Here is a 26,623-nt window from a genome sequence, read left to right as displayed (position 1 = left end):
CCCCATAGGAGTCACTTAGGCCATTGATCTCAGGAGTGATTGTATGCTGTAATACCTGAAGGAGCTACTGTAGGAAGGAGGTATTACCTCTTTAGCACATAATCAGAGCACTTGTAATTAAGTCCCTTCAGATTTAATGTGGTCAGTTTTTTTGGATGTAAATCATTCTGAATGTGGAAAATTAAATAATGTATCATTCAGTAATTATTATGAACATGTTAAAATATCATAAAGGTCATTAAATCCTTTGCTGTATTTTCAGCTCAAGTAAATGAACAGAAAAAAAACCATTTCAGAAAGCTGGAAATAAATGCTACAATTATGCTATCCCTAATAAATGCTGGTTTCTGCAAAGATTAGATTTTTTCAAAGCCTGACCTTGTTTTTAAACTTTATTTACTTGTTGGAACCCCATAATATAATACATTAAATTATATAATATAATCATTGTTATACACACATACATTTTAACATCTAAAATATCAACAAATATTTCTAAAGTAAATTTCAATACAATTTAAAACTATATGATTGTGTGTCACTTTTCTAATGCATTACTTCATTACTATGATCAGAAATGACCAAAGGTTTAAAATGATTTTAAAATGTCAGCCATATAAATACCACTTCAGAAGCCCTCACACAACATTTAAATATGTGGGGGGGGAAAAAAAACATCTGAGTGTCTGAAACACTTCCTCTGAGGAAACACTGTCCTCTTAAATATTTGTAATGCTGTAATGTTTCTTCTTACTTATCCATATAAAAGTAAATAAGTATATCAAATACACAGTTCTAAAGAAATTTAAAGCTGATAGGAATAAAGGGACTTTACTTTTTTTTCATACAAATTAACAAGGGACCTAATTAGGACAAAGGGCTGAATGATGAGGTCATTAGTCCACTCTCGTTTATTCCCCTGTATGTAGTTTCACATGTGTTGTTCTTGTTAGTAGCCCTCTGAAAACAATGGACGTCCTTTGTGACCAGAGACAACAAAGCACAATAGAGACTTTGAGGAAACTTGAAATGTGATCCTGATAGAAGCTTTGCTATATTTTAAAAAATATCCATGTATCATCAAGTTCCAATACAGTATTGTATTGAGAGTACAATAAATTATTCTAATGAATTGTGAAGATATCATATTCATGTCAGACACAATGTACACAGACTTTATTAGAAATATGTATTTAATGGAAACTCTTTGTTAGTCAGAAATTTATTCTTACAGCGGATCCAAAAATACTGTTAAATACTGCCAAATGACCACTCAAGAACAATGACCTCAACAGCTAAATTTACTCCTTAGCCTCACATCCTTTTATTTTCTTCTACTCATTCAGTGTTCTAGCTTTTCATTCATCCCTCCATCCTCCCATTGGAACCCATTGTTTTTTAAATCCTTAAGATGTGAAGATAAAACTGTATTTGCCATACTGATTGAAGTATTATGCTCAATGACCAAAATGTGCTTCATACTAATGGCCTATCCACTCCTCCTATCCACTCCTCCTATCCTTCAGGTTCTAGTCTTTCCCTGGGCTCATGGCTTTGGTTCGCTCACGTGTGCTGTGATATAGTGAAGTGTTATAGTGTTATAGTTGCTTGTCATCAAGAGACTGTTAAAATACAAATCTTAACATTTGACATTGAATTTCTATGAGCAAATTTCACATTTTGGATGGAGTCTGTCCAGCAGTTTGCATGGTGTTTAGCAGTTTAGCTGTAATAATTACAGAAAAAATGGATACTCATAACATTAAGATGTATGAGGAATAACAATACAGGACTTTGCAGGCCACTATCTCACAGCACAGGTGAATTAACCAAAACCACGAGGTCAGTGAAAACACACACAGCCAAATGCACCTCAACAACAACTATACCATCAGTGACGCTGCCTTCAGCAATGACACATACAGCTATATAACCCCTTAACCAGGACCACAACAGCTAAATAACTCCTCAACTACAACCATCCCAGTAGCTAAATAAGCATTCAGCCTCAATTGCCCCTCAATTAGCACATCAAAAATGACCCAGTCACCCAAATTAGCCTCAACATGGGTAAATAACTCACTTCTACTGAGGTGAACCAGGCCTTCAAGCTGACCAAGGAAAGTCACTGGTGAAGTATTACCATTTTGAATTTGAATATGCTTAGATGTTTGTGTACAGCGTCTACATTGAGTACAAGACATTTTTGTGATTATCTCTGCATGATTTTCCTCTGTTTCGAAAATACATTAGAAAAAAGGTGGACATGTTTAAAGCTGTAGCAACAGTGGTCTGCTCGTCACAACACTGCATACTGTAATGGGGTGACAGAAGCAGCAGACGCGGAGTTTGGTGCCATGTAATCTTTAATGTCCGTAGCACAGCAATGTCAAAAACACTCAATGAAAGAGAGCAAAGCCAGACGCACACAGCGAAAGGCAGAACAAAGCAAAGCGCAGTAGGTCCATGACTTGGCAGTCGGAGGATAGCAACAGATGTTGATGCACGCATGCTCACTCCTCTAGGCTCAAAGAATGCACAGCGACGACTGGCTGGACCTGTGGGCTGAAGTAGGGAGTGAGGGTGATGAGGAACAGTCAAGCCTGTGGTTAACGTGTATGCAAGTGAATTGGAATGTGGGAATGGCTGTGTAGAGGAATGTGTGGAATGTGAAGTGGGTGCCCTACCCTGTGCCCTACAGTGACACATACGTAGCCCAATGCTCAGTTAATGCTCCATCATATATATACAGTCCCTTCCTAAGGTTTTGGAACAAAAAGGCAGAATCCCTTGTTTTTGTTGTGCACCAAAGTCATTTCAATTTAAGACAAAAAGGTTAGTATGAGACAAGAGTTCAGAATATCAGCTTTTATTTCCTGGTAGTTTTCATCAGATGTGATAACCCAACCAGGACATATCACCCTTTCTTGAAACCCACCCATTTTTAAAGTGAGCAGAACAATTGGAACATGTGACTGAAAGGTGTTTCTCGATAATCAGGTGTTGCAATTAAGGTTGTTTGTTAAAACACTAAAAAGGTCTGTATGACTACTCTCGTTCTTGTCTTTGGTTAAACCTATACAGATTGTAAAATATTTGTAAATGAAGATAAACCACAATGAAGACCAGAGAGTTGTCTATAAGAGAAAGGCAAGCCATTCTGAAACACAGAAAAGAGGGGAAATCAATCCGAGCCATTGGAAACACATTGGGCATAGCAACCACAACCATTTGGAATGTCTTGAAAAAGAAAGAAACCACTGGTGTACTGAGAATCAGGCGTCAAACAGGTTGACCAAAAAAAAAACAACAACCACTGATGGGAGAAGAATTGTCCTAGCTGTAAAGAAGAACCCCAAAACTACAGTAAGCCAGATCACCAACGACCTCCATAGAGCAGGGATGAAGGTATCCCAGTCCAGAAAGTACAGAGATGAGTCACAGACATTCTGGAACACAGTCCTATGGCCAGATGAAACCAAAATTAACCTCTACCAAAGTGATGGAGGAAGAAGGGAACAGCCCAAGATCCAAGACACACAAGCTCATCTGTGAAGCATGGTGGTGGTAATGTCATGGCTTGGACATGCATGGAACAGGTTCAATCATATTTATTGATGTAGCTGATGATGGTAACAGCAAAATTAATTCAAAGGTGTACAGAAAAATTTTGTCTGCCAATGTAAGGATGGATTGCTATCAAAATAATTGGCAGGAGTTTCATTTTGTCGCAGGATAATGACCCAAAACATACCATAAAGAAGACAGAGGAGTTCATAAGGAGGAAAAAGTGGAAAAAATATATATATACACATACACAGTATATATGTACTTTTTTTTTGTAATGTAAAATTTTTTTTTTTTTTTATTGTTTCCTCTTTTCCCCCTAAGTTTTTCAGCATCATCTGCGGGTGTTGAATATTAACACTTCACCTACTGGAAGGGACACTCAAATGAATGAGGCGATGGTGCCATCTGGTGGACAGCGAGGGTATTGGCAACCAGAACATTTTTACGCTCAACATGGAGGGCTAACATTGGTTTACTGGCTTGTGCAAATGAGACATAAAATAGGTCGTTTTTTTATTGAAACCTTAAATTAAGAAAATAAGATTCCACCATTCCCTGAATAGCAATTACAATTTGTGTTGTACAAAACAGTAGAAAAGACATAGAATTTTAGTAGTCTTCTAAGTCTTGCTACTGAAAATAATACATGTTCTTAGAAAGGAACATTTATCAGTAAGAGGCACTCGACACTCCAGATATTTTGATTTTCTTAGTTTCACTGCTATTGATTGCAGTTATCAATAGCAAATTAGAATTACTGTAAATAGCCAGTTTTATTGTCATGATAAGAATCATCAGATAATATATAGCCTATACAGTATCCCGTGTTTAATCAATCCCATTATATATGGATTGAAAGTGCAATAGATTCTGACTTAAAAGAACAAGTTGAAAAAGAAAGACACATTTATAGTTTTTCTTTCTTTTTGATTCTTTTTTTAGGGACTGTTTGGAGCACGGGTTCTTAAACTTTTTGACCTCTAGGCCCAATTTGATGAACATAAAGTGGCACAAAACCCAGTCATATATTACCAATGTACGGATCAAAATGATAACGATCACAAGACATGATTATGACAAACATTTTTTATATTGTAACCTTTCGTACAACTTTGGCCTTTTTTGACAGGTTATCTTCATTTTTGCTTTCTATTTTTCGTTTAAAATAGGTTTCCATTTTCGGTTGGTAGCAAAGGTTCATCTTCTATTAGAAACGTTGTTAAAACATCTGAGTGACGCACTACCGCTACTAGTGGTGAGAAAGTATATTGCACCTGATTCAAAATCAATGCGGTCCCGCGGCCCAAAGTAAAAAAATAGTTGTTCTTTTGATGCCCTCAAGGTGACGCTTGTGGCCCACAATTGGGCCGCGGCCCATGGGTTAAGAATCTGTGGTTTAAAGCATCCAATTAGAAGACCATTACAGTAGTCCAGTAACGAAAGTAAATGTCTCAGGTTGGCGATATTATTTAAATGTAAAAAGGCAGCCTTAGTGACACTGCATATATGTGTGTCAAATGAAAGATCCGAAACAATCGTTACACCTAAGCTTTTTGCAGTAGATTTAGGTGTTACTGAAAAGCCGTCTAGGGTAAGAGGAATATCAGACCAATTGCTTCTAGCTGCTTTGGGTCCATGAAGCAACACCTCAGATTTATCGGAACTTAAAACAAATCCTTGTAGGACACCATATTTTACTTTTGTATGTTCTGAACATTTATTATTTACAAGTACATATTGGTAATCTGTCAGGGATCTGAACCAGAAGAGTGCTTGACCTCTCATGCCAATGAGTGTCTCCAGCCTATTAAGTAGCATGTTGTGATCAATGGTGTCAAAAGCATCACTAAGGTCTAACTGTATAAGAAAAGAAAGGTGTCCTTTATCAGATTATATTAACTTTAGTCAATGCAGTTTCAGTGATGTGATGGGGTTGAAATCCAGACTAAAATAACTCTAGGACATTTTGCCTGTAAGAAAGAAGAGTTGTGAAGAAACTACTTTCTCTAGAATTGTGGAAATGAACAATTAGATTGGCCTATAGTTCGACAGTCCTGGGGATTAAGAACAGGTTTTTGATGTAGCCTATGCTCAGAGAATAGTTACAGTGGGGAAAATAAGTATTTAGTCAGTCACCAATTGTGCAAGTTCTCCCACTTAAAAAGATGAGAGAGGCCTGTAATTGACATCATAGGTAGACCTCAACTATGAGAGACAAAATGTGAAAAAAAATTGAGAAAATCATTTTGTCTGACTTTTAAAGAATTTATTTGCAAATAATGGTGGAAAATAAGTATTTGGTCACATACAAACAAGCAAGATTTCTGGCTGTCACAGACCTGTAACTTCTTTTTTAAGAGGCTCCTCTTTCCCCCACTCATTACCTGTATTAATGGTACCTATTTGAAGTCGTTAACAGTATAAAAGACACCTGCCCACAACCTCAAACAGTCACACTCCAAACTCCACTATGGTGAAGATGAAAGAGCTGTCGGAGGACACCAGAAACCGAATTGTAGGCTGGGAAGACTGAATCTGCAATAGGCAAGCAGCTTGGTGTGAAGAAATCTACTGTGGGAGCAATAATCAGAAAATGGAAGACCTACAAGACCACTACTAATCTCCCTCGATCTGGGGCTCCACGCAAGATCTCAGCCCGTGGGGTCAAAATGATCACAAGAACGGTGAGGAAAAATCCCAGAACCACAAGGGGGGATCTAGTGAATGACCTGCAGAAAGCTGGGACCAACGTTACAAAGGCTACCATCAGCAACACACTACGACGCCAGGGACTCAGATCTTGCAGTGCCAGACGTGTCCCCCTGCTTAAGCCAGGCACGTCTGAAGTTTGCTAGAGAGCATTTGGATGTTCCAGAAGAGTATTGGGAGAATCTCATATGGTCAGATGAAACCAAAGTAGAACTATTTGGTAAAAACACAACTCGTCGTGTTTGGAGGACAGTGAATGCTGAGTTGCATCCAAAGAACACTATACCAACTGTCAAGCATGGGGGTGGCAACATCATGCTTTGGGGCTGTTTCTCTGCAAAGGGACCAGGACGACTGGTCCGTGTACATGAAAGAATGAATGGGGCCATGTATTGTGAGATTTTGGGTGCAAACCTCCTTCCATCAGCAAGGGCAATGAAGATGAAACGTGAGGAGATCTGCATGGAGGAATGGGCCAACATACCAGCAACAGTGTGTGCCAACCTTGTGAAGACTTACAGAAAACGTTTGACCTCTGTCATTGCCAACAGAGGATATACAACAAAGTATTGAGATGAACTTTTGTTATTGACCAAATATTTATTTTCCACCATTAGTTGCAAATAAATTCTTTAAAAGTCAGACAAAATGATTTTCTCAATTTTTTTTTCACATTTTGTCTCTCATAGTTGAGGTCTACCTATGATGTCAATTACCGGCCTCTCTCATCTTTTTAAGTGGGAGAACTTGCACAATTGGTGACTGACTAAATACTTATTTTCCCCACTGTAACATAAAACAGGAAGATGATAAATCCTGCACCTAACATCCGGAGTCATGCAACAGGCTTGGCTAGGATGTATTAACCAACCAACAACCATGATCTAATAATACCTACACAATACTACTGGACAAGATAGATTTCACACACCCTATGCACACACTAGTTGCTTGAACAGAACACAGCAGCAGCTACAATCTGATACTGGCTCGACAAGGATCCAGAAGCACAGCGCACTATGTTCATGGTCCATTGCCTCAACTGCCAAGTACTCAGACCACCAAACAAACCTGGACTGACCTTCAAAACAAAGTGACATGGACACACACAATACCTTGCAAGCTTTTCCTTGGGGTCATCAGGAAGGCACCTCCCTTCATTGGTGTTTCGATGAATTGAGCCCCCAACACCTCCAGAAGGCTCATCAGTGGAGTCTGGCGTCCCAGACCCACCCCCCTCCAAGCTCACAATGTAGCCCATCGCAAAATTACCAACAACCCTGCCACCCGACGGCTATCGGAAAAGCCAAGTGACAATCCTACCCATATCTCAACATCACACCCACCAAACAATTTATCTCTTCAAGTACTATCCTTACCCCACCTACCCTCAGCCCTTCTTAGCCACACCCACTGACTAGATCTCTCAGCTACCTCTGACAACTCCTTTACCACTGCTCTCATCACACAGCCTCTAAATCCAAACTCAGCCAGTAGTCTTGTGGCAGACTTCGCCACGAAACCCCTAGCCCCTACCTCTACAGGTCTAATATATGCTTGCCAGCCCCGCTCTCTTACCTCAGCCACCAAATCTGCATACTTCAACCTTTTCCTTTCATATGCTGCATCAACTTCGTCCTCAAATGGAACAGTTAGCTCTATGAAATACACTATCCTCTTACTTTCAGAGTACAACACAACATCTGGCCTCAAGTTTGTGACAACAATACACTCTGGAACCTGCAATTTACAGCCTACATCAACCAACAGTTTCCAATCTCTTGCATCAGCCCACTTATCGCCAACTTTTGAAACCTGTGCTGGCTCCTTGCTATGCTGCCCCTCACACACAAACCTAATTACTCTATTGGAACTAGCAACTGGCATGCCACTAACTTCCAACCGCTTCTTATCAAGTGCACCTGCCAGTGATTTAAGTACCTGATTATGCCTCCATGTATAACGTCCCTGTGACAAACTCACCTTGCATGCCGACAGGATGTGCTTCAATGTACCACTTCCTGCACATAGCTTACAAGTTGGATCCTCACCTAACCACTGCCCAAGGTTTTGTGGAGTTGGAAGCACATCATAAGTAGCTCCCACAAGAAACTTTATACGACTCGCATCCAATGCCCACAACTCTCGCCAGGTGATTCTCCTCTTCTCTACACTTTCCCATTTCATCCACTGACCCTGCTTACTCTGTCCTGCAGCTTTTGCCCGTCTTACTTCCTCCTCCTGCTCTCGAATAAAACCAGTCACCATTCGTCTTCTCTCAGGAGATGTGGCCTTGCTGAATGCCCTCCATGTATCACCTGACCCTAGTCCTGCCCTACCATTTTGCACCTGCCCTACAACATCTCTATGCTCCAATGCCCTCTTTGCTGCCTGAGTTGCCTCTTGGGAACTCCACTTTCTTCCTGTACGTGTCACTGGTGCCGCTGCTTTGATCAGTGCATCTTTCGACCCCATCAACAACATTTCTCTGCCTACCCTGGCACATTTAAACTCCTCAACTAAGCTTGTTAGTGGCAGTTCTAGTACTCCTCTCCCAAACCATGCCACACTACTAAGACAATGTGGAACCCCAAGCCATTTTCTTACAGCCTTATTAACAATCCTTTCTAGCCTCTCAACTTCAGTCATTGGAATATCATACACTGTTAGTGGCCACCTTAGACGAGGCAACAATCCAAACTGCAAACACCACAACTTTAATTTACCTGGCAAAAAGGACTTATCGATACTATTAATAGCCTCACCCAATTCCTTCCTTAACTCTACAACCTGCTCTTTGTCGTTCAGTGCTGCGGTGTACCACCTACCTAGACTCTTAACTGATTTCTCCAGAATAGACGGTATTACTTCTCCCTCCATCACATACTTTTCTTGTGTCAACTTCCCTTTCACAATTGAAACACTCCTAGACTTACTGGGTTTAACCTTCATCCTAGCCAGCCTAAGATTATCACCTAGCTTCTCCAACAGCCGCCGAGTACATGGAACAGTTGTCGTCAATGTAGTCATGTCATCCATGTATGCCCTAATCGGTGGGAGCCGGGTGCCATCATGCAGCCTCTCCCCACCTACAACCCACTTAGAAGCCCTAATAATCACCTCCATTGCCATTGTAAATGCCAATGGTGAGATTGTGCACCCTGCCATTATACCTACTTCCAGACGTTGCCAAGATGTAACAAACTCCTCTGTGCTGAAACAAAACTGAATGTCTCCAAAATAAGCTTTAACTAACCTCGTAATCTCATCTGGAATCTGAAAAAATTCAAATGCTTTCCACAACAGAGCATGTGGCACCGAACCAAAAGCATTAGCCAGATCCAAGAATACCACATGTAGGTCTCTTCTCTCTGCTCTCGCTGTTTGAATCCGGTGCCAAATCATGCTACTATGCTCTATACACCCTGAAAAACCTGTAATCCCTGCTTTTTGCACCGATGTATCAATTAACTTATTCCTTTTCAGAAACGCTGCCAACCTACGTGCAACTACACTGAAGAATATTTTACCCTCCACATTAAGCAAGCTTATGGGACGAAACTGCTCTATGGCTACAGAATCCTTCTCTTTCGGAATAAGAACACCACCTGCCCTTCGCCAATCCTTTGGGATAATCCCCTTCTTCCACACTATAATCATCAACCTCCATAACAACTTTAAAACATCTGGCGCACTTTTATATAATCTATATGGAACTCCATTAGGCCCTGGTGCCGAACCAGCTTTTGCACACCGCACTACATCCTGTACCTCACTCCACTTAAGGGGATTAACATCCATCTTCCACTGTAGGTCACCTACTGGCGGAATATCTGCTGGCAATTCCAATTCACTAGTCCTTTCCTCCCTTGAGTACACCTTCTGAAAATGCCCCTCAAGCTCCTTCTTTCCTACCTTTAGGCTCCCTGACTTCTCCTGACTAAACAACGTTTTAACAAACCTAAACGGATCCTTAAAGAATGCCTCTCTAGCGCGCTCTTTCTTCTTCCTTCTTTTCCTCATAGCTTCTGCTCTCCGCAATTTCCCTAACTTACTTTTCAACTCGTCTTGCAGTAACTCAATGCCCTCTCTTTCCTGCTCATCACCCCGCTTCCACTGCTTCCTCAATAACCTTGACTCCTTGACAAGTTTTCCTATTTCTACCTGCCTCCTTGATTTACAAACCGCCTTACTCATTCCTTTCTTCTGCACAACACCAAATCTTGCAACACCATAATCATAGATAACTTTACCTAGCCTGTTCAACTTACTTTCCGCTGTTCCCTTTAACCCTTCCAACATCCCTTTCAAATCATCATTAACACTCCTCCACAACATTTTATCACCTGCCCCAGGCCATTTAACCTTCGATCTGTGCCCTAACCCTTTCTCTCTTCCCTTTTGCTTTCCACTAACACCTGGCCCATCACCGCTATCCTCCTCTCCACCTCCTGTGCTTGAGTTGGCCTCTATAGTAACAAGGGTGTTGATATCCTGCGGACTGTGGTAACTAACCTGCCGCTGGACTTCAGCCGACTGACTTGAACAATTCTGTGCAAGGTATTGTTCAATGCGGGGCCCCTGCACTCCTTCACTCAAACATTTCATCTTCCCTTGGTGAATCCTCAGCCCTCTCACTGACGTGACCTTGCGCCACCCACACACGCAAGTCTGCAGCGCCTTTTCCCCTACCACCCTGCCTGCCTGTATGCTCAACCCACTTCTCGTAGTCATGTCCGTTCCAAAGTCCGTAACCATGTTATCCACCTGTGAGTCATCTTCCACCCCTGCTCTCGCTGACTCTTGGGGTATTGCTTTTTTATTCCTCAATGTAGCTTACTTGGTTGCACACACATGGGTACCATGGTGGCTGCTGCCATGAGTTGCTAGCCCATGGCAGCACCGTTAGGGTCTGTTCCCTCTTGTCAGCTGTCTTTCCAAGCTGTCACAGAGTCTTTCCCCTGTTGTCAGCTGCCCTTTTCACAGCAGTCACTAGTTTAACTAGACACCAAGTAACATAAAACAGGAAGATGATAAATCCTGCACCTAACATCCGGAGTCATGCAACAGGCTTGGCTAGGATGTATTAACCAACCAACAACCATGATCTAATAATACCTACACAATACTACTGGACAAGATAGATTTCACACACCCTATGCACACACTAGTTGCTTGAACAGAACACAGCAGCAGCTACAATCTGATACTGGCTCGACAAGGATCCAGAAGCACAGCGCACTATGTTCATGGTCCATTGCCTCAACTGCCAAGTACTCAGACCACCAAACAAACCTGGACTGACCTTCAAAACAAAGTGACATGGACACACACAATACCTTGCAAGCTTTTCCTTGGGGTCATCAGGAAGGCACCTCCCTTCATTGGTGTTTCGATGAATTGAGCCCCCAACACCTCCAGAAGGCTCATCAGTGGAGTCTGGCGTCCCAGACCCACCCCCCTCCAAGCTCACAATGTAGCCCATCGCAAAATTACCAACAACCCTGCCACCCGACGGCTATCGGAAAAGCCAAGTGACAATCCTACCCATATCTCAACATCACACCCACCAAACAATTTATCTCTTCAAGTACTATCCTTACCCCACCTACCCTCAGCCCTTCTTAGCCACACCCACTGACTAGATCTCTCAGCTACCTCTGACAACTCCTTTACCACTGCTCTCATCACACAGCCTCTAAATCCAAACTCAGCCAGTAGTCTTGTGGCAGACTTCGCCACGAAACCCCTAGCCCCTACCTCTACAGGTCTAATATATGCTTGCCAGCCCCGCTCTCTTACCTCAGCCACCAAATCTGCATACTTCAACCTTTTCCTTTCATATGCTGCATCAACTTCGTCCTCAAATGGAACAGTTAGCTCTATGAAATACACTATCCTCTTACTTTCAGAGTACAACACAACATCTGGCCTCAAGTTTGTGACAACAATACACTCTGGAACCTGCAATTTACAGCCTACATCAACCAACAGTTTCCAATCTCTTGCATCAGCCCACTTATCGCCAACTTTTGAAACCTGTGCTGGCTCCTTGCTATGCTGCCCCTCACACACAAACCTAATTACTCTATTGGAACTAGCAACTGGCATGCCACTAACTTCCAACCGCTTCTTATCAAGTGCACCTGCCAGTGATTTAAGTACCTGATTATGCCTCCATGTATAACGTCCCTGTGACAAACTCACCTTGCATGCCGACAGGATGTGCTTCAATGTACCACTTCCTGCACATAGCTTACAAGTTGGATCCTCACCTAACCACTGCCCAAGGTTTTGTGGAGTTGGAAGCACATCATAAGTAGCTCCCACAAGAAACTTTATACGACTCGCATCCAATGCCCACAACTCTCGCCAGGTGATTCTCCTCTTCTCTACACTTTCCCATTTCATCCACTGACCCTGCTTACTCTGTCCTGCAGCTTTTGCCCGTCTTACTTCCTCCTCCTGCTCTCGAATAAAACCAGTCACCATTCGTCTTCTCTCAGGAGATGTGGCCTTGCTGAATGCCCTCCATGTATCACCTGACCCTAGTCCTGCCCTACCATTTTGCACCTGCCCTACAACATCTCTATGCTCCAATGCCCTCTTTGCTGCCTGAGTTGCCTCTTGGGAACTCCACTTTCTTCCTGTACGTGTCACTGGTGCCGCTGCTTTGATCAGTGCATCTTTCGACCCCATCAACAACATTTCTCTGCCTACCCTGGCACATTTAAACTCCTCAACTAAGCTTGTTAGTGGCAGTTCTAGTAACCAAAGGTTCTACATTACTGTGAAGTTATCAATGTACATATAGTAATCAAATAGAATGTTTGTATTACTGTCATTAATGGATGGATAACGAGGATGGCTGTATAACTTAAGCCATAAGGCAAAATTAGCCATTTTTCAAGGATGAAGACTTTGAGACTCTCCTTAGTCACACTAACCCAGAAATACCAGTGTGACTTCAAGAAGAACAGAAACACTGTGGGCATTATGTTCACTGCACATTAACTGCAACTGCAAGTAAAAAAAACTGTTCTTTGACTGTGTGAGCATTTCCAAATCTCCCTTTGCACTACAGTTTATAACCTCTTGGACAAACCATGTCATGTCTAAAAGGTCCTAAAACAGGCTTCCAACAGAAACATCAAGGCTCTTCTCACTCTTCACCAGTTTATGGTTTGGCCACAGCACCAGAAATCCAAACAGCTGCCTTTCTTTCTCTATGGGCAAATGAAACTAGGTCATGCACTCTGCTGGGAAAAAAACGTAAAGGCCAGAGGAAAGAGAAGAGGTCTTAATGAAGATTGGTTCTTCTGCTTGAACCAGCTGGCATAGGTTAGAAGTATGGTTAGAAGTATGAAGCCATGGTTAGAAGTATGGGGTGAAAATTACCTTGGTGGGAAGATTTAGAATTGTTGTTACACCTGAGTTAATACTTCTGTGATGGGCAGTGTGCATCCTGCTTCACAACATCACAAATGAAGTGTGCTTCTAAAAGTTGCTTAAGCAACAACAGTAATGATTAATAGTATTTTACAGTTTGCATTTCTCAGTAGTAGAGGGCATTCTGCTAATCTGGTTAATGTGTGTTAGGATCCGTCATTCAGTGCCAGTTAGTGATGCTGACAGTTATATAATGACATCAGTGTGATGGTGAGCAGCAGGATGGTGGGTGGAGACATCATGGATCAGCACGTAGAAGATATCTGCCCCATTAATCAGAGATCACAAGCTTTGATGGGGTGAAGGTTGAACGGGGTGAAGGAACAAAGTCCTAACCCTAATTTACCTTTTAATAACTTATGTCTGTGTTGTTCATAAAGCCTGTTGTAGCTCTTGAGTGGTGAACAGAAAAGCACTGACCAGGTCCTTGTGGGTTCACGCTTTTGAATCCAGAGTGTCACAGCCATCTGTGGCTGGGAGTCTAGGAAAGCACAGTTGTGAGTGGGATGTCAATCAAAGTGACACCAGCCAACATTGATTGTGATGAGGGCAGATAATGTCTGCTTGTGTGCATCTTGGAGCCAGCCTCCTTCACTGGTAGCTGTTATCTGACAAAGGATTGCACATTTGCTGCATACATATATTTCATAATACAAGCACTTCCCTGCTGAGCAACATGGCCAAATTTATTTTTATTCTCCGAATGGGATTTTTACCACACTGATATTAAGGTTGATATTTTACTGTGTTTGTTACTGTGTTGAAATAATATATTGTACTGTTTTGGGACTGTTGTGATGGTCTTACTGTCCTGCGGCTGAACTTGGATTGGGTAAAAAGAACACTTTCACAAGAGCTATGTAGATCAGTTTTAGACTAGGTCAGGGGTGCCCACAGTTTTCAGCTTGCGAGCTACTTATAAGATGACCAAGTCAGAAAGATCTACCGGGGTGGCGGCGAACGTAATTTGTTGAGTGGATTGCAAATTGGCTACCGTGAATGTCAGTCAAAATACAACCGTCAGTGCAAATGTGCGATTCATCTACTACTATTTTATGTGACGCGATCTACGCACATTCCTTCGCGATCGACCGACACTTCCTTCGCGATCGACCGGTCGATCGCGATCGACGTAATGAGCACCCCTGGACTAGGTGTTCTAGAGACTAGGTGTTCTAGAGGCTAGGTGTTCTAAAGGCTAGGTGTTTCAGGCTAGGTGTTCTAGAGTAGGTGTTCTAGAGGCTAGGTGTTTCGGGCTAGGTGTTCTAGAGTAGGTGTTTAGGCTAGGTGTTCTAGAGGCTAGGTGTTTCAGGCTAGGTGTTCTAGAGGCTAGGTGTAGGCTAATAGAAGTTTTTCATGTTACGGAATGAATGAATGAATTCATCAGTTAATTAAATGATACTGTACAATGATGTCATACAATTTACAACTTCTCAAACGTTTTTTTTTTGGTAAAAAGTAAAAAAAATAAATAAAACAAATAATTATATATAAAATTATATTTGAAGTAATAATAAAAATTGTCACTGAAAGAGCTGAAGGTCAGTTTCATCTGTGTGTATTTGAAACTAGGAAGGGTTGGTGTGTGGGCTTTCTAAAAGAATCTCAATGAAAAAAACCTCAGTAATTAGTTTGACCACCAGAGGGTGCTAGATCACTCACTTTTATTTGGCTTCTATGCATTACTTATATATTGCACTACATAGCAGACAAATGTTTCTCAACTATTTCAACTTATCCATTACATTTATGTGTCTTTTGTTGGGGCACTTAACACATATCATGTTTTTTTGTATTTATATTGCTGACTGATAATAGCAACACCATCAAAATAGAGGGAGTTTTTATTCCACTTACTATTTAATATTCTGTTCATTCATTCAAGAATGAACTTTTGTTATGTCTGGGAACTGCCACCACCTGTATAAAAGTAGGTTTAAGAGCCATGTTTAGTATTACTGCACTTTGTGTTCAGTATATACGTCAGACCACAGTCATTATTACAGACTGTGTTACAGTAGAAGATCAGTGATGGAGCAGTTTGTGATCTATATTGCAACGGGACATGTTCAGTATTACTGCAGAGAGTGATCAGTGTTACACTGTTACTGGCTCACTAGTGTCTTCTGCTATTATACCTGGATCCTGCATGGCCTTGCTGTTTTCCAAGGCTCTGTTCTATTGTCAGGAGATTGTGAATTAATATCCAGACAGTGCCAGAATGATCTATGGCCAGGAGTCCAAGAGGGCCTAGTTGGCACAGCTTCACAGGAGATAGTTCTTTATCAACGAGGGGATCAAAGGTAGAGATCTGTTAGGTTATACATATCAAAGGGGCAAGTTAGTGCTGTCCTCCAAACACATAAACCTGCCCTATATCATTGCATGAATGCAGGTGATAAAGGCGAAGTGGCTTACTTGAAGCTTATGCACCTATTCAGACTTTTGAAAATGTGCAACTGAATTGCAAACTCTGTGACCAATAATGTATAATGGTAATCAAGCTCTTCCACTAGTAACCATTTGTTTAAAGAGTAATACACTCATCTGTGTTCTGTTGTCCGAGACACATGGTTCTATATTGACACTTGACCTGATATATTGACATTGAGGACAGTTTAAAATGAACATAAAAAATATGTGGCAATATCAGCCTTGCTAAGGTCTAAATAGTTAAGGAAAATGTTAAAAATCATTTTGGTACCAGCTGAAATCCTTCTTGTATCTCACTATACCTGCTGGTGAAATAACATCTATTTCATAACATCTTCTTATAACATTTATACAAAAACTATTATTACAACACAAATTTGTTTCAGTAAACCTCTTTATCGCAGATTTGAACATAACTGGCATAATACTAATCTGACAAAAATGTTTTACTGGGCAAGCCTGCCAGTGGGAGGTTCCTGTGGAACCCTCCATATCAGTGTAGGTCTCTTGGAAATCAATGCAAAATATTCTCATTCTGAATACTATACTGAGATTTCAGTACTCTGAGTTGTTAGCTATAAACACAGAGTACACACACACACACACACACACACACACATGCACACAAAAGCCGCTACATATTTAAATGCAGTGTTTTCCAATAGTTAATATTGCTAAAATGAAAGACATCCAACTTTCATGGTATGTAGAGCAAGCACAGTAAGTTGCTAACAACACCAAAATCATACTTAGTATGTTCCTGTTTGTCGCAATATGAAAAGCATGCTGGGATGCATGCAAAGGTAGACTGACAATGTTTTTCAGGATCACACCATATTAATGGTATTTTCTGGTTTACAATGTGTTTCTGATGCTGTATTTTAAGAACACAATTGTTCCCTGGACATTTAGCTTTCATAATTCTAAGATCTCAGCAATATTCCCACTCTGGTTTCTGAACAAGTCACAAGTTAACTTAGGTAACTTGAAATGTGCTATATAAATGTACATTTCATTCATTTATATTTGATTCATTTAAGTCAGTCAAAGTGAAAGTAGTTGCAGTGTACTCTGCAGATGCTGGTTAGATCTGGAATGTGCTACAGTGTGCATATGTATTTGCAGTAGATCTCGTGAATTTATTACTTTATGATCTTGTGAATGCTGTATTACCTGATAACTGAGGAACATGGTAGTGATGTACTCGAATGCACAGAGCATGAAAAAAACACCTGTAAGATGGAGATGGATATGGCGGTAGGATGGAGAAAGGTTTCCTCTCCTGGCATTGCAGTTCCCATGGCAATGCTTTCACACATGCTCTTGATTGACCTGTGTTTTGTGACAGTCAAGTTGTCTGTGTAGGAATGTATGGGCTCATATTTAAGGTCAGTTGTTCTGACTGATCAGTAAATTCCCACTTCGGTTGCAGCTCTGTGGTGTTTTTACATCACTACGCTGGCTATAAGTGCACTTCCACTTCTAAACACAAGGTGTACGATTGTTATAAGGACAAGTACAAGCCCAGAGACAAAAATTTGTTCAAAATATGGACACTTCATGTTAATCACTTGCACCAGTAAACAGTATCCAATACTTTGAGGTGAAATGTACACAAGACATCATATATGCAATATAAGTGTGTGTGTATATATACATATACATACACACTTATATTGCATATATGCAGGCCCGTTGACAGTCTTGCTAGGGCCCGGGACAAGAATGTCTAATGTGCCCCCCACCCCCCCGGCGCACGTCATTTGAATTTCGTCATTTGACAATATAGCCACACATCAAAGCTGTTTCTGACAGCTGACTGGTTATATACTTGACGCGTCGCGAGCGGTGCGAGGGTTCGCGCGAAAATGACGTAATCGCAGTGGCACCGACCGTGTGCGAGGGCCTCGCGCGCTGTCCATGCGAGGTCGTGCACCTCTTGACTTTTGTAACTTCGCGCGCGACGCGCTTCAGCGCAATGAACAAAGTCATGTTTGCAGGGTTCATACACCTTTATAATGTGGAATTAAAGCACTTTAAAGGTCAATTTCAATATTTTCCAACACGTTAAACTTAACTGAGTTAAATATTTATACATTTACTCGAAATAATTCGCTTTTTATCACATTATTTAATGGTTGTTTATTTTCAAAACGCCCAATCTTAACGTCTTCACGAGAACTGTTCAGTCAGACAGCTATTTGTTGTGAAACAAAGTAGTTACTTTCAAGCATTTTCAAGTACTTTAGCCTAAATTCCAGCACTTTTCAAACCTGGAACACAATGCAACATTAAAATTCGTCAGGTAAATGTTTTCCTTTCTTTTCTGCGCTCCAGATTTCTGTATTTACTTTAACTATCCACCACTGTATTTCCCGCTGTTGTGCGGGTACCAGCCAGTTACGGTCGGTGCTGGATCAAACCATTTTCCAGTGGGATGCGGGGGTGTATGCACTTAATGGAAAATATGCAGATAGGTTAAAAAACATATATTTTAGCCATTGAGTTTATTTTGAGTACAGAATTTTATATTAATGAAAGATTTCAAGATTATTTAAAAATTATAGACTTTAAATAAAAAATAAATTGCTGGGCTCTTTGATGGGCCCCCCTGGCCCTGGGGCCCGGGACAACAGACCCGGTTGTCCCCCCCTGTCGACGGGGCTGCATATATGATGTCTTGTGTACATTTCACATATACATACATACACACACACACACACACACACAGTTTAACTGTAGGGTACTATGAGTAGGAGAGAACGTGTAAGGCGTAAGCTGCAAGGGTTTGTAGATCCACAGTTAACGTATTTGAGTCTCAGTCCAGAAGCAAACCTAATCCAAAGCATGCATTTGGAAACTTTTGCAAAACCAGAGGTCTTTAAATCTCACTAATATGAGCATTGTTATATATGTACATGAGTTCTTTGCCTCATGTCAGTATGTAATTGCATTTTATATCTTTCAAAATAATATAAAATGTTTATTGTGAGAAACAGTTTCAGATGACTATGTATATTTAAAATATTTTATTCTGGATGTATAATATAAAAACAAATGTCAGAAGTGTACATTTGTAAAAATGTTTATTTATACAATTCAATAAATTGAACCAAAATCAGTTTAAAAGAATAGTAGAAAGTTGTAAAAAAAAACTTTTAGAACAAAACGTTTAGGACTTTTATTTTCCTATGCTAAAATAAATAAAGTAACCAAAATTTTTCAAATCAAATTGAAGAAAAAAAGTCCATGCATATTTCATTCAATCACCAAGTCCTAGAAAATATTTTGACTTTTTAGTATTCAGTCTCATACATGTGGCACAGCACCCGTTGAAATAATCAACAATAAACACCTGAAATTGCTGCAAATATTATTGCAGAACAGAAAATGCTTAGACACATTTGGGATGAAATGACTTTAGGGCGAACTAACATTATTGCAGTTATCATCACCACATGTTTCTTACCACTGCTCCAATGCGTTTTGCTTTTCTTCTTTATAATGTCTTTCAAACCATTTATGGTTTATACCTTTCAGGTTCACCTGGGTACATTTTCCACTTGGATACCTTCTCACTCAGGTAAGGTCTTCTCCTACAGTACTGGGTTCATATGGTCATACACTCTTATCTGGGCCAGAACTCTCCAGGGTGAAGTCTTATTAGAAGATACAACCCTGAGCTGGTCCATCACTCAGCAACCATAGTTGGAATTAACAGGCTTTCCGATATGGACAATGAGTCCATGTAGGTCCCACAGGCCTAAAGAACCCCAGGAAGAGCTGCAAATGGTCCTTTTTATTTAGGCAGGAACTGCAGGCATTATCCACTGAGGTGACCAGGAGGTCTGGACGAAGAGCTTCGGCTGTTCCTCACAACCCACTCGAGGGTTGTTCAGTGGTATAGCAGGTCCCAACTGGAGCACTCACATAAATGCCTCTGCTTTGTTGCTGTGGTAGTTAAGACCAGAGTCTTGCTTGGAAACCCTATAGCTAGACAGGTTCAGAGGTTCCTTACTTGGTACACACCAGTCATCTGCTTCCTGGTTGACTTTGTAGTGGCGTAGGGCAGTCTTATTGAACACAGGAAGCTTCTCCACAGAGTCTGTGGACAGAGCCTAAAGAAGGATGAATACAATGGATTAGAGAGTAGATAAACACATTACATCTGAATATAAATCTGAAAAAATATATATATTTTACATTATGGTGTTTTAATTACAGGACATGTTTTATGGCTTTTTTTTTACCTTCATGTGAATGACAGCATCAGTGCCATAGCCCTCCAATGGGTAGAGGTGAAGGTCACCTTGGAAGTAGCGTGCGTAAAGACGGGAGATGGGCAGACCATAGCCAAAGCCAGCCTAGCAAAGAGAGTCAAACTAATGTTACTGACAAAATAGGCAGATGATATCTGATATATGATGGGCTTCTGTGTGTGAGGAGGGGAGCATGTTGTAAGAGTAGTGTGTGTGTGTGAGAGAGAGAGAGAGAGAGAGAGAAACAGAAAGATAAGCGTACCAGTGGAGCACGATGGTGATCACTGATTGTGGGTGTGGGTGCAGTGGTGTATGTGTAGCTAAAGAGTCGGTCAATTTTCCTGAATGGAACACCACCACCCCTGTCACTCATCTGAAAGACAAAAAAAAGACCAAGCAACTGAAGTCACTCATAAACCCAAAATGAGGTCATAGCTTAAAGAATTGTCTAATGTGTAAAAGTGAAGCTGAGAATAAATAGATCTCAATGACCCAAAAAGATTTAAGCTTAGGTAAAATGAGGTAAATAGGTTGAGCACCAAAGGTTGTGATCAATATCATTATCTAACAGTATGAGTCTCCCAGTGGCAGAGGGCATTCTGGGAACCTGGTTAATGTGTGTCAGGATCCATGATCCAGTGCCAGTCAGTTATATAATAATATCAGGGCACTGTAGAGTGACAGTGGGGGTGGAGGCACGCTGAAGCAGCATGCAGAGGGTGACGACAAGACCTCTGCCCCCTTAATCAGTGCTTGAATTGGGTAAATGTATGAAGCCTTATTCTCTACACGACATTGAACTTGAACATGAACTTGTTGACACATTCCTGATGTAAACCCAGGACATCTATTCAGAGTGCCAGCTTCATTATCATGTCTAGTGCAAAGCTGGCACCGGTGAAACAGCCGCTGTGAGTCTCCATTCTAGAGTTTACTCACCTTGATTGACAAGTCCTCTCCACCGAGCGCCACCATAACCTTGATTGGTGGTAAAGTGATGCTGGCTTCATGGTTCTCAATGGTGGCCCTCATAGCATTCTGTAGTGGTAGAGACAGCCAAACAAATTTTACCAAAACTGACTATACTATTCATGTGTTCGGCTGTGCTTGAAATGATGGTAATAATCGTGTGCTTTTAAAAACTTCCCCTGAGCCTTTCTTAGCCAAGTATTTTGTTTTAGCTAAGTACTTTTTGATTAGTTTTTTGATTCAACTTTTGTAAGGTCATTGTTTTTTAATTAATGTTACACAAACAAGCAAATTGTGCCAGACCAGTAGAATATGCATGTAGATGCATTTGCCTGTACATAGCCTTTGAGTTCAGATAAAGCAATATACATACAAGAAGTGTGGGGTAATTTTACATCTAATGATGTAAAGATGAAAAACCAAATGAGAAAACAATTGTTTTGTATGTATGTAAAAAGTTGACATTCTTACCTTAAAGAGCTCAAAGAGCATGTGGTAGAGGTGAGATGGCACATAGGAGATATTAATAGGCTGGGACTGGTTATTTGCTGCCAAATGACAAAGAAACAATGGTATTATAAACACAGCTAGAAGTAAGTAAGTAAGTTCAGCCCTCTTAAGTAACTAGATAAAACTGATTTTTATGATTCAGTGTAATGCCCAAACGCCGACTGCAGCAAATGGACTGGAAAAACAACAAATCAACTCAGGTAATTAAGTGTGGGTGAAGGCTGAAACACTCGATAGTGGATAATTTTGAGAAGACAGTGTCCTTGGGTGCTTACCATTGATCTCACTGAGCTCCAGCTTTGGAGACTCCAGATAGTACTGCTCACACAACATTTTAGCACATTCGTAGGAATCTGAGGGTGAAATTAGGGATACATGTTTCAACCAACTCTTTGCTTTTTGCAAAATTACAAGGCTAAAGTATTGTAATTGTGATTTTGCTGCTCACCTCGGATGACTTCAGAGACATCACAATGGGGGTCAATGCAACCAATAGTACTGGGGTGTGTGGGCTGGGAGTCTGGGTCAAAAATCAGGGCTAGAAACAGAGAAGGAAACAGTAGAGCCATGTTATTAGGAGATGAAAAGCATGCATCCACCAAAAGATGAAATAATTTTTTTTTTCCTAAATTTTGAGCTTAGAAAGGGAAGTTTCCATGTTACTCTGTTTTATGGGTTAATGCAGTTGCTGAACAAAGTGATTGCTGAGGGCCTGGGGTGGAAATGTTACTATATCTGGGTTAGTGTGCAGATGTTTGAGTTGGGTAGTGATAATATTGCATGGGGGATGAAGTGGAAGTTATTTTCTATTAAGATTAGGGTGGAGTTTTTATTGAAATGGGTGTTAGGTTTGATGTTACTGTGTTGGGCCAGTGTGGAGATGTTTTTGTTAATGTGTCAAAGTCGGGTATATTTGGATTAAAGTTGACATGTAATCGTGTTGGGGTTAGGGTGGAGATGTTACTGTGTTGGGGTGAAAATGTTACTTTACTAATGCTAGGATCGTTAAACACTTGCTTACTATGTTGGTTGATCAGCATTCGGATGGATATGCGGCTCATATAGAAGCGGTCAAGGAAATACTGGATGTTCTGGCTGGTGACGGGGTCCTGCCCAAATGCATCCTTATACTCCATCACACCCTGAGCCATGGTGGCGACCACATCATTGTGCCTGTTCCTTATGATCACCAGAGTCTCCACAAACCTGGATAGAAGGACCAAAACGCAACCATTCACAGTCAATATGAGCATCATGTCAGTTATGTTAATACTGCTGATGTTATGGGACAAGTATTTGATTGGGGACACTCACTCCTGTAGAATTTTTTGGTCATCTGGCCTCTTGTCTAAGAATTCAAGGAGCTCCATTAAGCTTTGAACGTACCTGAGGTGGGGGAAGCAAAGGAGAGGGTCAGTGAAGATGTCTGAGACCAGCTGTAAATGGCTGGTGACGTTAATGACTTCCACTACAGGAAACGGTTTGCACTGGTACATCTCCATCAGCTCTTCCTGCCAGATGTGCTACGTGGCCTTAGATCATGAAATATCTGGAATACTCCATCATTCTCCACTCCAACTACCCCCCCCCATTCAGACCCAGAGTCATCAAGTCATTTGAAAACAGAACAAAATGGCTTCTTTTAACTACTCTGTACAAGGCTGTCATCTTTCTTTTTCTGGCAATAATGGATGAAGTAACCAACTTCATCAATTTGATTAAAAAGTGTCAAACTGTTTTGAAAGCGTAATTATTTTATTTTCATAGTAGCCTATATACTAAAACTGTCGGATACTCTGGATGGAACATCTTGTTCAATGTACTCTCAAAAGCAACTCATTGTCTCTCCACCAATCAAATGTACGTTTTTCACAGGCAAACAAGCCAAGCCCCTCATTCCCTGGAAGACCCTGCAATAAACACGAGCAACTCCAGGAATCACACTGATGGGGTTTACCTTTCTCAGTAACTTGACTCCTCAAAATTCAATATGAATGCACATGATGACTTGTGCAAATCTGTTTCTTTAATCATCTAAAAGGGAGTATCAGCCTTTTTGTTTTGATGAATACTCCAACCTACTCTAAGTTTAAAAATAAGCAACATGGAGATCTAAATGCACAATTTAAGTAAATGTACAGACAGACACTGAAGTTAACCCCCAGCTGTCATGCGAGGAAGCGGCGCTGGAACATACTGTTCTATTCCAGTATCTTGCTAGAGTACAAAAACAAGCCTACCCGCCTATAGGCTACAGCAGGCGTCTCATATTTCACGCGCTTTGTCACCACGTTATGAACAGAGTCAGATATTTAAGTAAACAATATAGTATGTGGCTGTTTCATAAACTTTCACATAACGAAACTAAACGACCGCGATTTATCACTAGGTCTTGCAACACCGGGTGTTCGAGTGAATGATAATCGAGATTTTGATTTCATAGCACATAGAGTCCAGTTTGGGTGTTGAAACAAACATTCTGCTACTATGCGCTGTTTGCAGATGGGTGGCCAGAGTAGAGCAATCTTGCAGAATGAACATGGTGAACTACAGCAGAAACTGGGAGAGGTCACTCTGAAGTTGCGGCCATACATCATAACTCCTCATACATAAAGAAACAAGCTCTCAGACATAAACGGGGCAACAGTTGTTTTAAATATTAATAACTGTGTCATTGGGTATCCAAATATTTTTTAACAAAATGGAGGAAATCAGCACGAGCGTGTTTGGAGCACCACGAAAAACAAAAGCACCATTTCCTCCGGTGAGAACCTTACCAGCTTTGCACAAGTTGAACGGAGGGCGTACTGAGTAACTTGTCTGGTAAAAGGTTGATCTCCTTCAAGGTGTTGGACAGTCTCACCGGGAGCTCCTGTCTCAGGAAAGCGAACGATGTCTTTTCACACGCGTTTGTAGAACCTGTGAGAACAGTGACACACGATAACAATATCTTCATGTGCGTCTGGATCTCACATCACCTCCAGCAACAACGTTCGGACTTTGTCAACGTATTAGACTACAGATCATACATTTAGATCCAATATAACCTCTTGCATAAATAATCGTAATCGAAGCATCGCATCCACATCCATACATTGCATTTGTTTATGTCGAAAATTACGCTCTATACATCTAAATGTGCAGCATCCTATACTAAGGATACTTAGAAAAGTAAAAATGTTGACATATTTGCAGATAACATTAAATAACTCTTACCGAAATCCAGGAACTGCTTCATCGATAACGGTGAAGGTGAGAATTTTGAAAAGTGATCAATATGTTTAGGCATATTTGCCAAAACGGCATTCTTCAAGATAAACTTTACAAGCTTCATCGTGTTGTAAAAACAAACAAAATATACGCCGTGTAGCAGAGATAATATCAGTGACAGATGTTTTACTCCTGTAGTAGCCGCGAGAATCCTGTTTACTCTTATTGACTGAACATGCCGTCTCGATTTCTTAATATTCACTTTGGCGAAATAGAACACGCCCACCATGTTACGTAATGTCCCCGAGACTGACCAATGACTACTGCCGTCCAGGAGAATCTTGTCAACAAACTTCACGGCATTGTTCGCTCTTCACGTGTTTATCGCTGACAGAATGGAAAAGGCTCTTGTGGTCTTCGTAGCAGACCCGTGTCGTTTCACCCTGTGGTGCTGGAATTCTTGTCAATAAGGCCACACATGCCTATACATGCATCATTTAACTGTGACAAACTTCTTTAAAATCGTTTTTACCTTGTCAAGGTCATGGTCATGTCTAACTAGATAAATACTGATATCAACCTAAATAGATGCCTCAGTAACTCATACATATTCCACACAGTCAGTTTTAACATACCAAAACATTCACGACTTAAGTTTAGTATGTTTAAACACAATCTGTTCTGTATGCATTTTAGACATTTTTAGAAATTACAACATGGGACCATAATGTACTTCTTGTATTAGTGTTGACTGACATTTTGAGCACTTTGTAATACTGCTTAAAATATTATTAAATTAAGTGAGCTGTTAAAAGTGTTTTTGGTTATATTTTTACTTAGTTTGAAATACATTGTAACTTTTTTCTAGCTATGCTAATGTCTTCACTCTGTCCTATTTACGATTTACAACCAGACCTTGCAGAAGCCTTCATCTAGTACGAGTTGCTTGTGCTCTTTACAGTGATCCACTCTCTCCATCACTCTATCCAACCACATTTCCCCATTTACTTACAAGACACATTTTTTCAAAGTGATGTTGATTTGATAACTCCTTCAGACAGAACAACTAAACTAAAGATTGAATAAGCAGAAATGCTGTATTGACTGATCTGTTTGGTCCAGTCCATCCCTGCCTCCATTCTCCCATAATATTCTCCCATTGATTTTACAAATTCAAGTAATTTCAAGTTGTGGGTTGATTGTATTTTTAAGGTGTCTGGTAGTACAGTAGTATGTGATAAAATATGAAAACCCCTCTGCCCTCTCCATATGGCTCCATGTAGTCACGCTTACTTTAATTCAGTAGTTACATATGGCAGTGAAAAGACCAAATGGTAGAAAGATGGATTAGGCTGAAGCTAAGCTCAGCTTTCTTGCTTTGTGATTGTGCAAGAAATAACTGCACAAGTCATCTTCTGTTAACTTACACTGGCCAATCTAATCTCTCTCTGATTTGACGTAAAAGAAGAAAAAAATGAGGAAAAGTGTTTTGAAATTGAAAGTGTTGAAATTGT

At 40.7% G+C, this 26,623-nt stretch overlaps 1 protein-coding gene across 1 annotated transcript; it reads right to left on the bottom strand.

Moving 5' to 3' along the window:
* Positions 1 to 19,230: 19,230 nt before the first annotated feature.
* pdk2b (pyruvate dehydrogenase kinase 2b) lies at positions 19,231 to 25,347 on the bottom strand. The gene is made up of 11 exons (XM_077008227.1): positions 25,116 to 25,347; positions 24,677 to 24,818; positions 23,214 to 23,285; positions 22,921 to 23,105; positions 22,348 to 22,437; positions 22,175 to 22,252; positions 21,861 to 21,937; positions 21,360 to 21,458; positions 20,683 to 20,793; positions 20,412 to 20,525; positions 19,231 to 20,279 (listed from the first exon to the last, which is right to left on the bottom strand). The coding sequence occupies exons 1-11, from the start codon at positions 25,231 to 25,233 to the stop codon at positions 20,088 to 20,090; spliced, it is 1,278 nt and encodes a 425-aa protein (XP_076864342.1). The 5' UTR covers positions 25,234 to 25,347; the 3' UTR covers positions 19,231 to 20,087.
* Positions 25,348 to 26,623: the final 1,276 nt, after the last annotated feature.

Source organism: Brachyhypopomus gauderio, chromosome 6, assembly GCF_052324685.1.
Source record: "Brachyhypopomus gauderio isolate BG-103 chromosome 6, BGAUD_0.2, whole genome shotgun sequence".
Lineage (NCBI taxonomy): Eukaryota > Metazoa > Chordata > Actinopteri > Gymnotiformes > Hypopomidae > Brachyhypopomus > Brachyhypopomus gauderio.
Note: the sequence above shows the minus strand (reverse complement) of the source record. Positions and strands in the feature narration are given on the sequence as shown.

Excerpts from the sequence above, each read along its gene's own strand:
- pdk2b (XM_077008227.1), bottom strand. The coding sequence starts at position 25,233 with ATGAAGCTTGTAAAGTTTATCTTGAAGAATGCCGTTTTGGCAAATATG. Across the intron at positions 22,438-22,920 it reads AATGCTGATCAACCAACATA|CCCTGATTTTTGACCCAGAC; the intron begins GTAAGCAAGTGT and ends CTCTGTTTCTAG. Across the intron at positions 21,459-21,860 it reads TGCTCTTTGAGCTCTTTAAG|AATGCTATGAGGGCCACCAT; the intron begins GTAAGAATGTCA and ends CTACCACTACAG.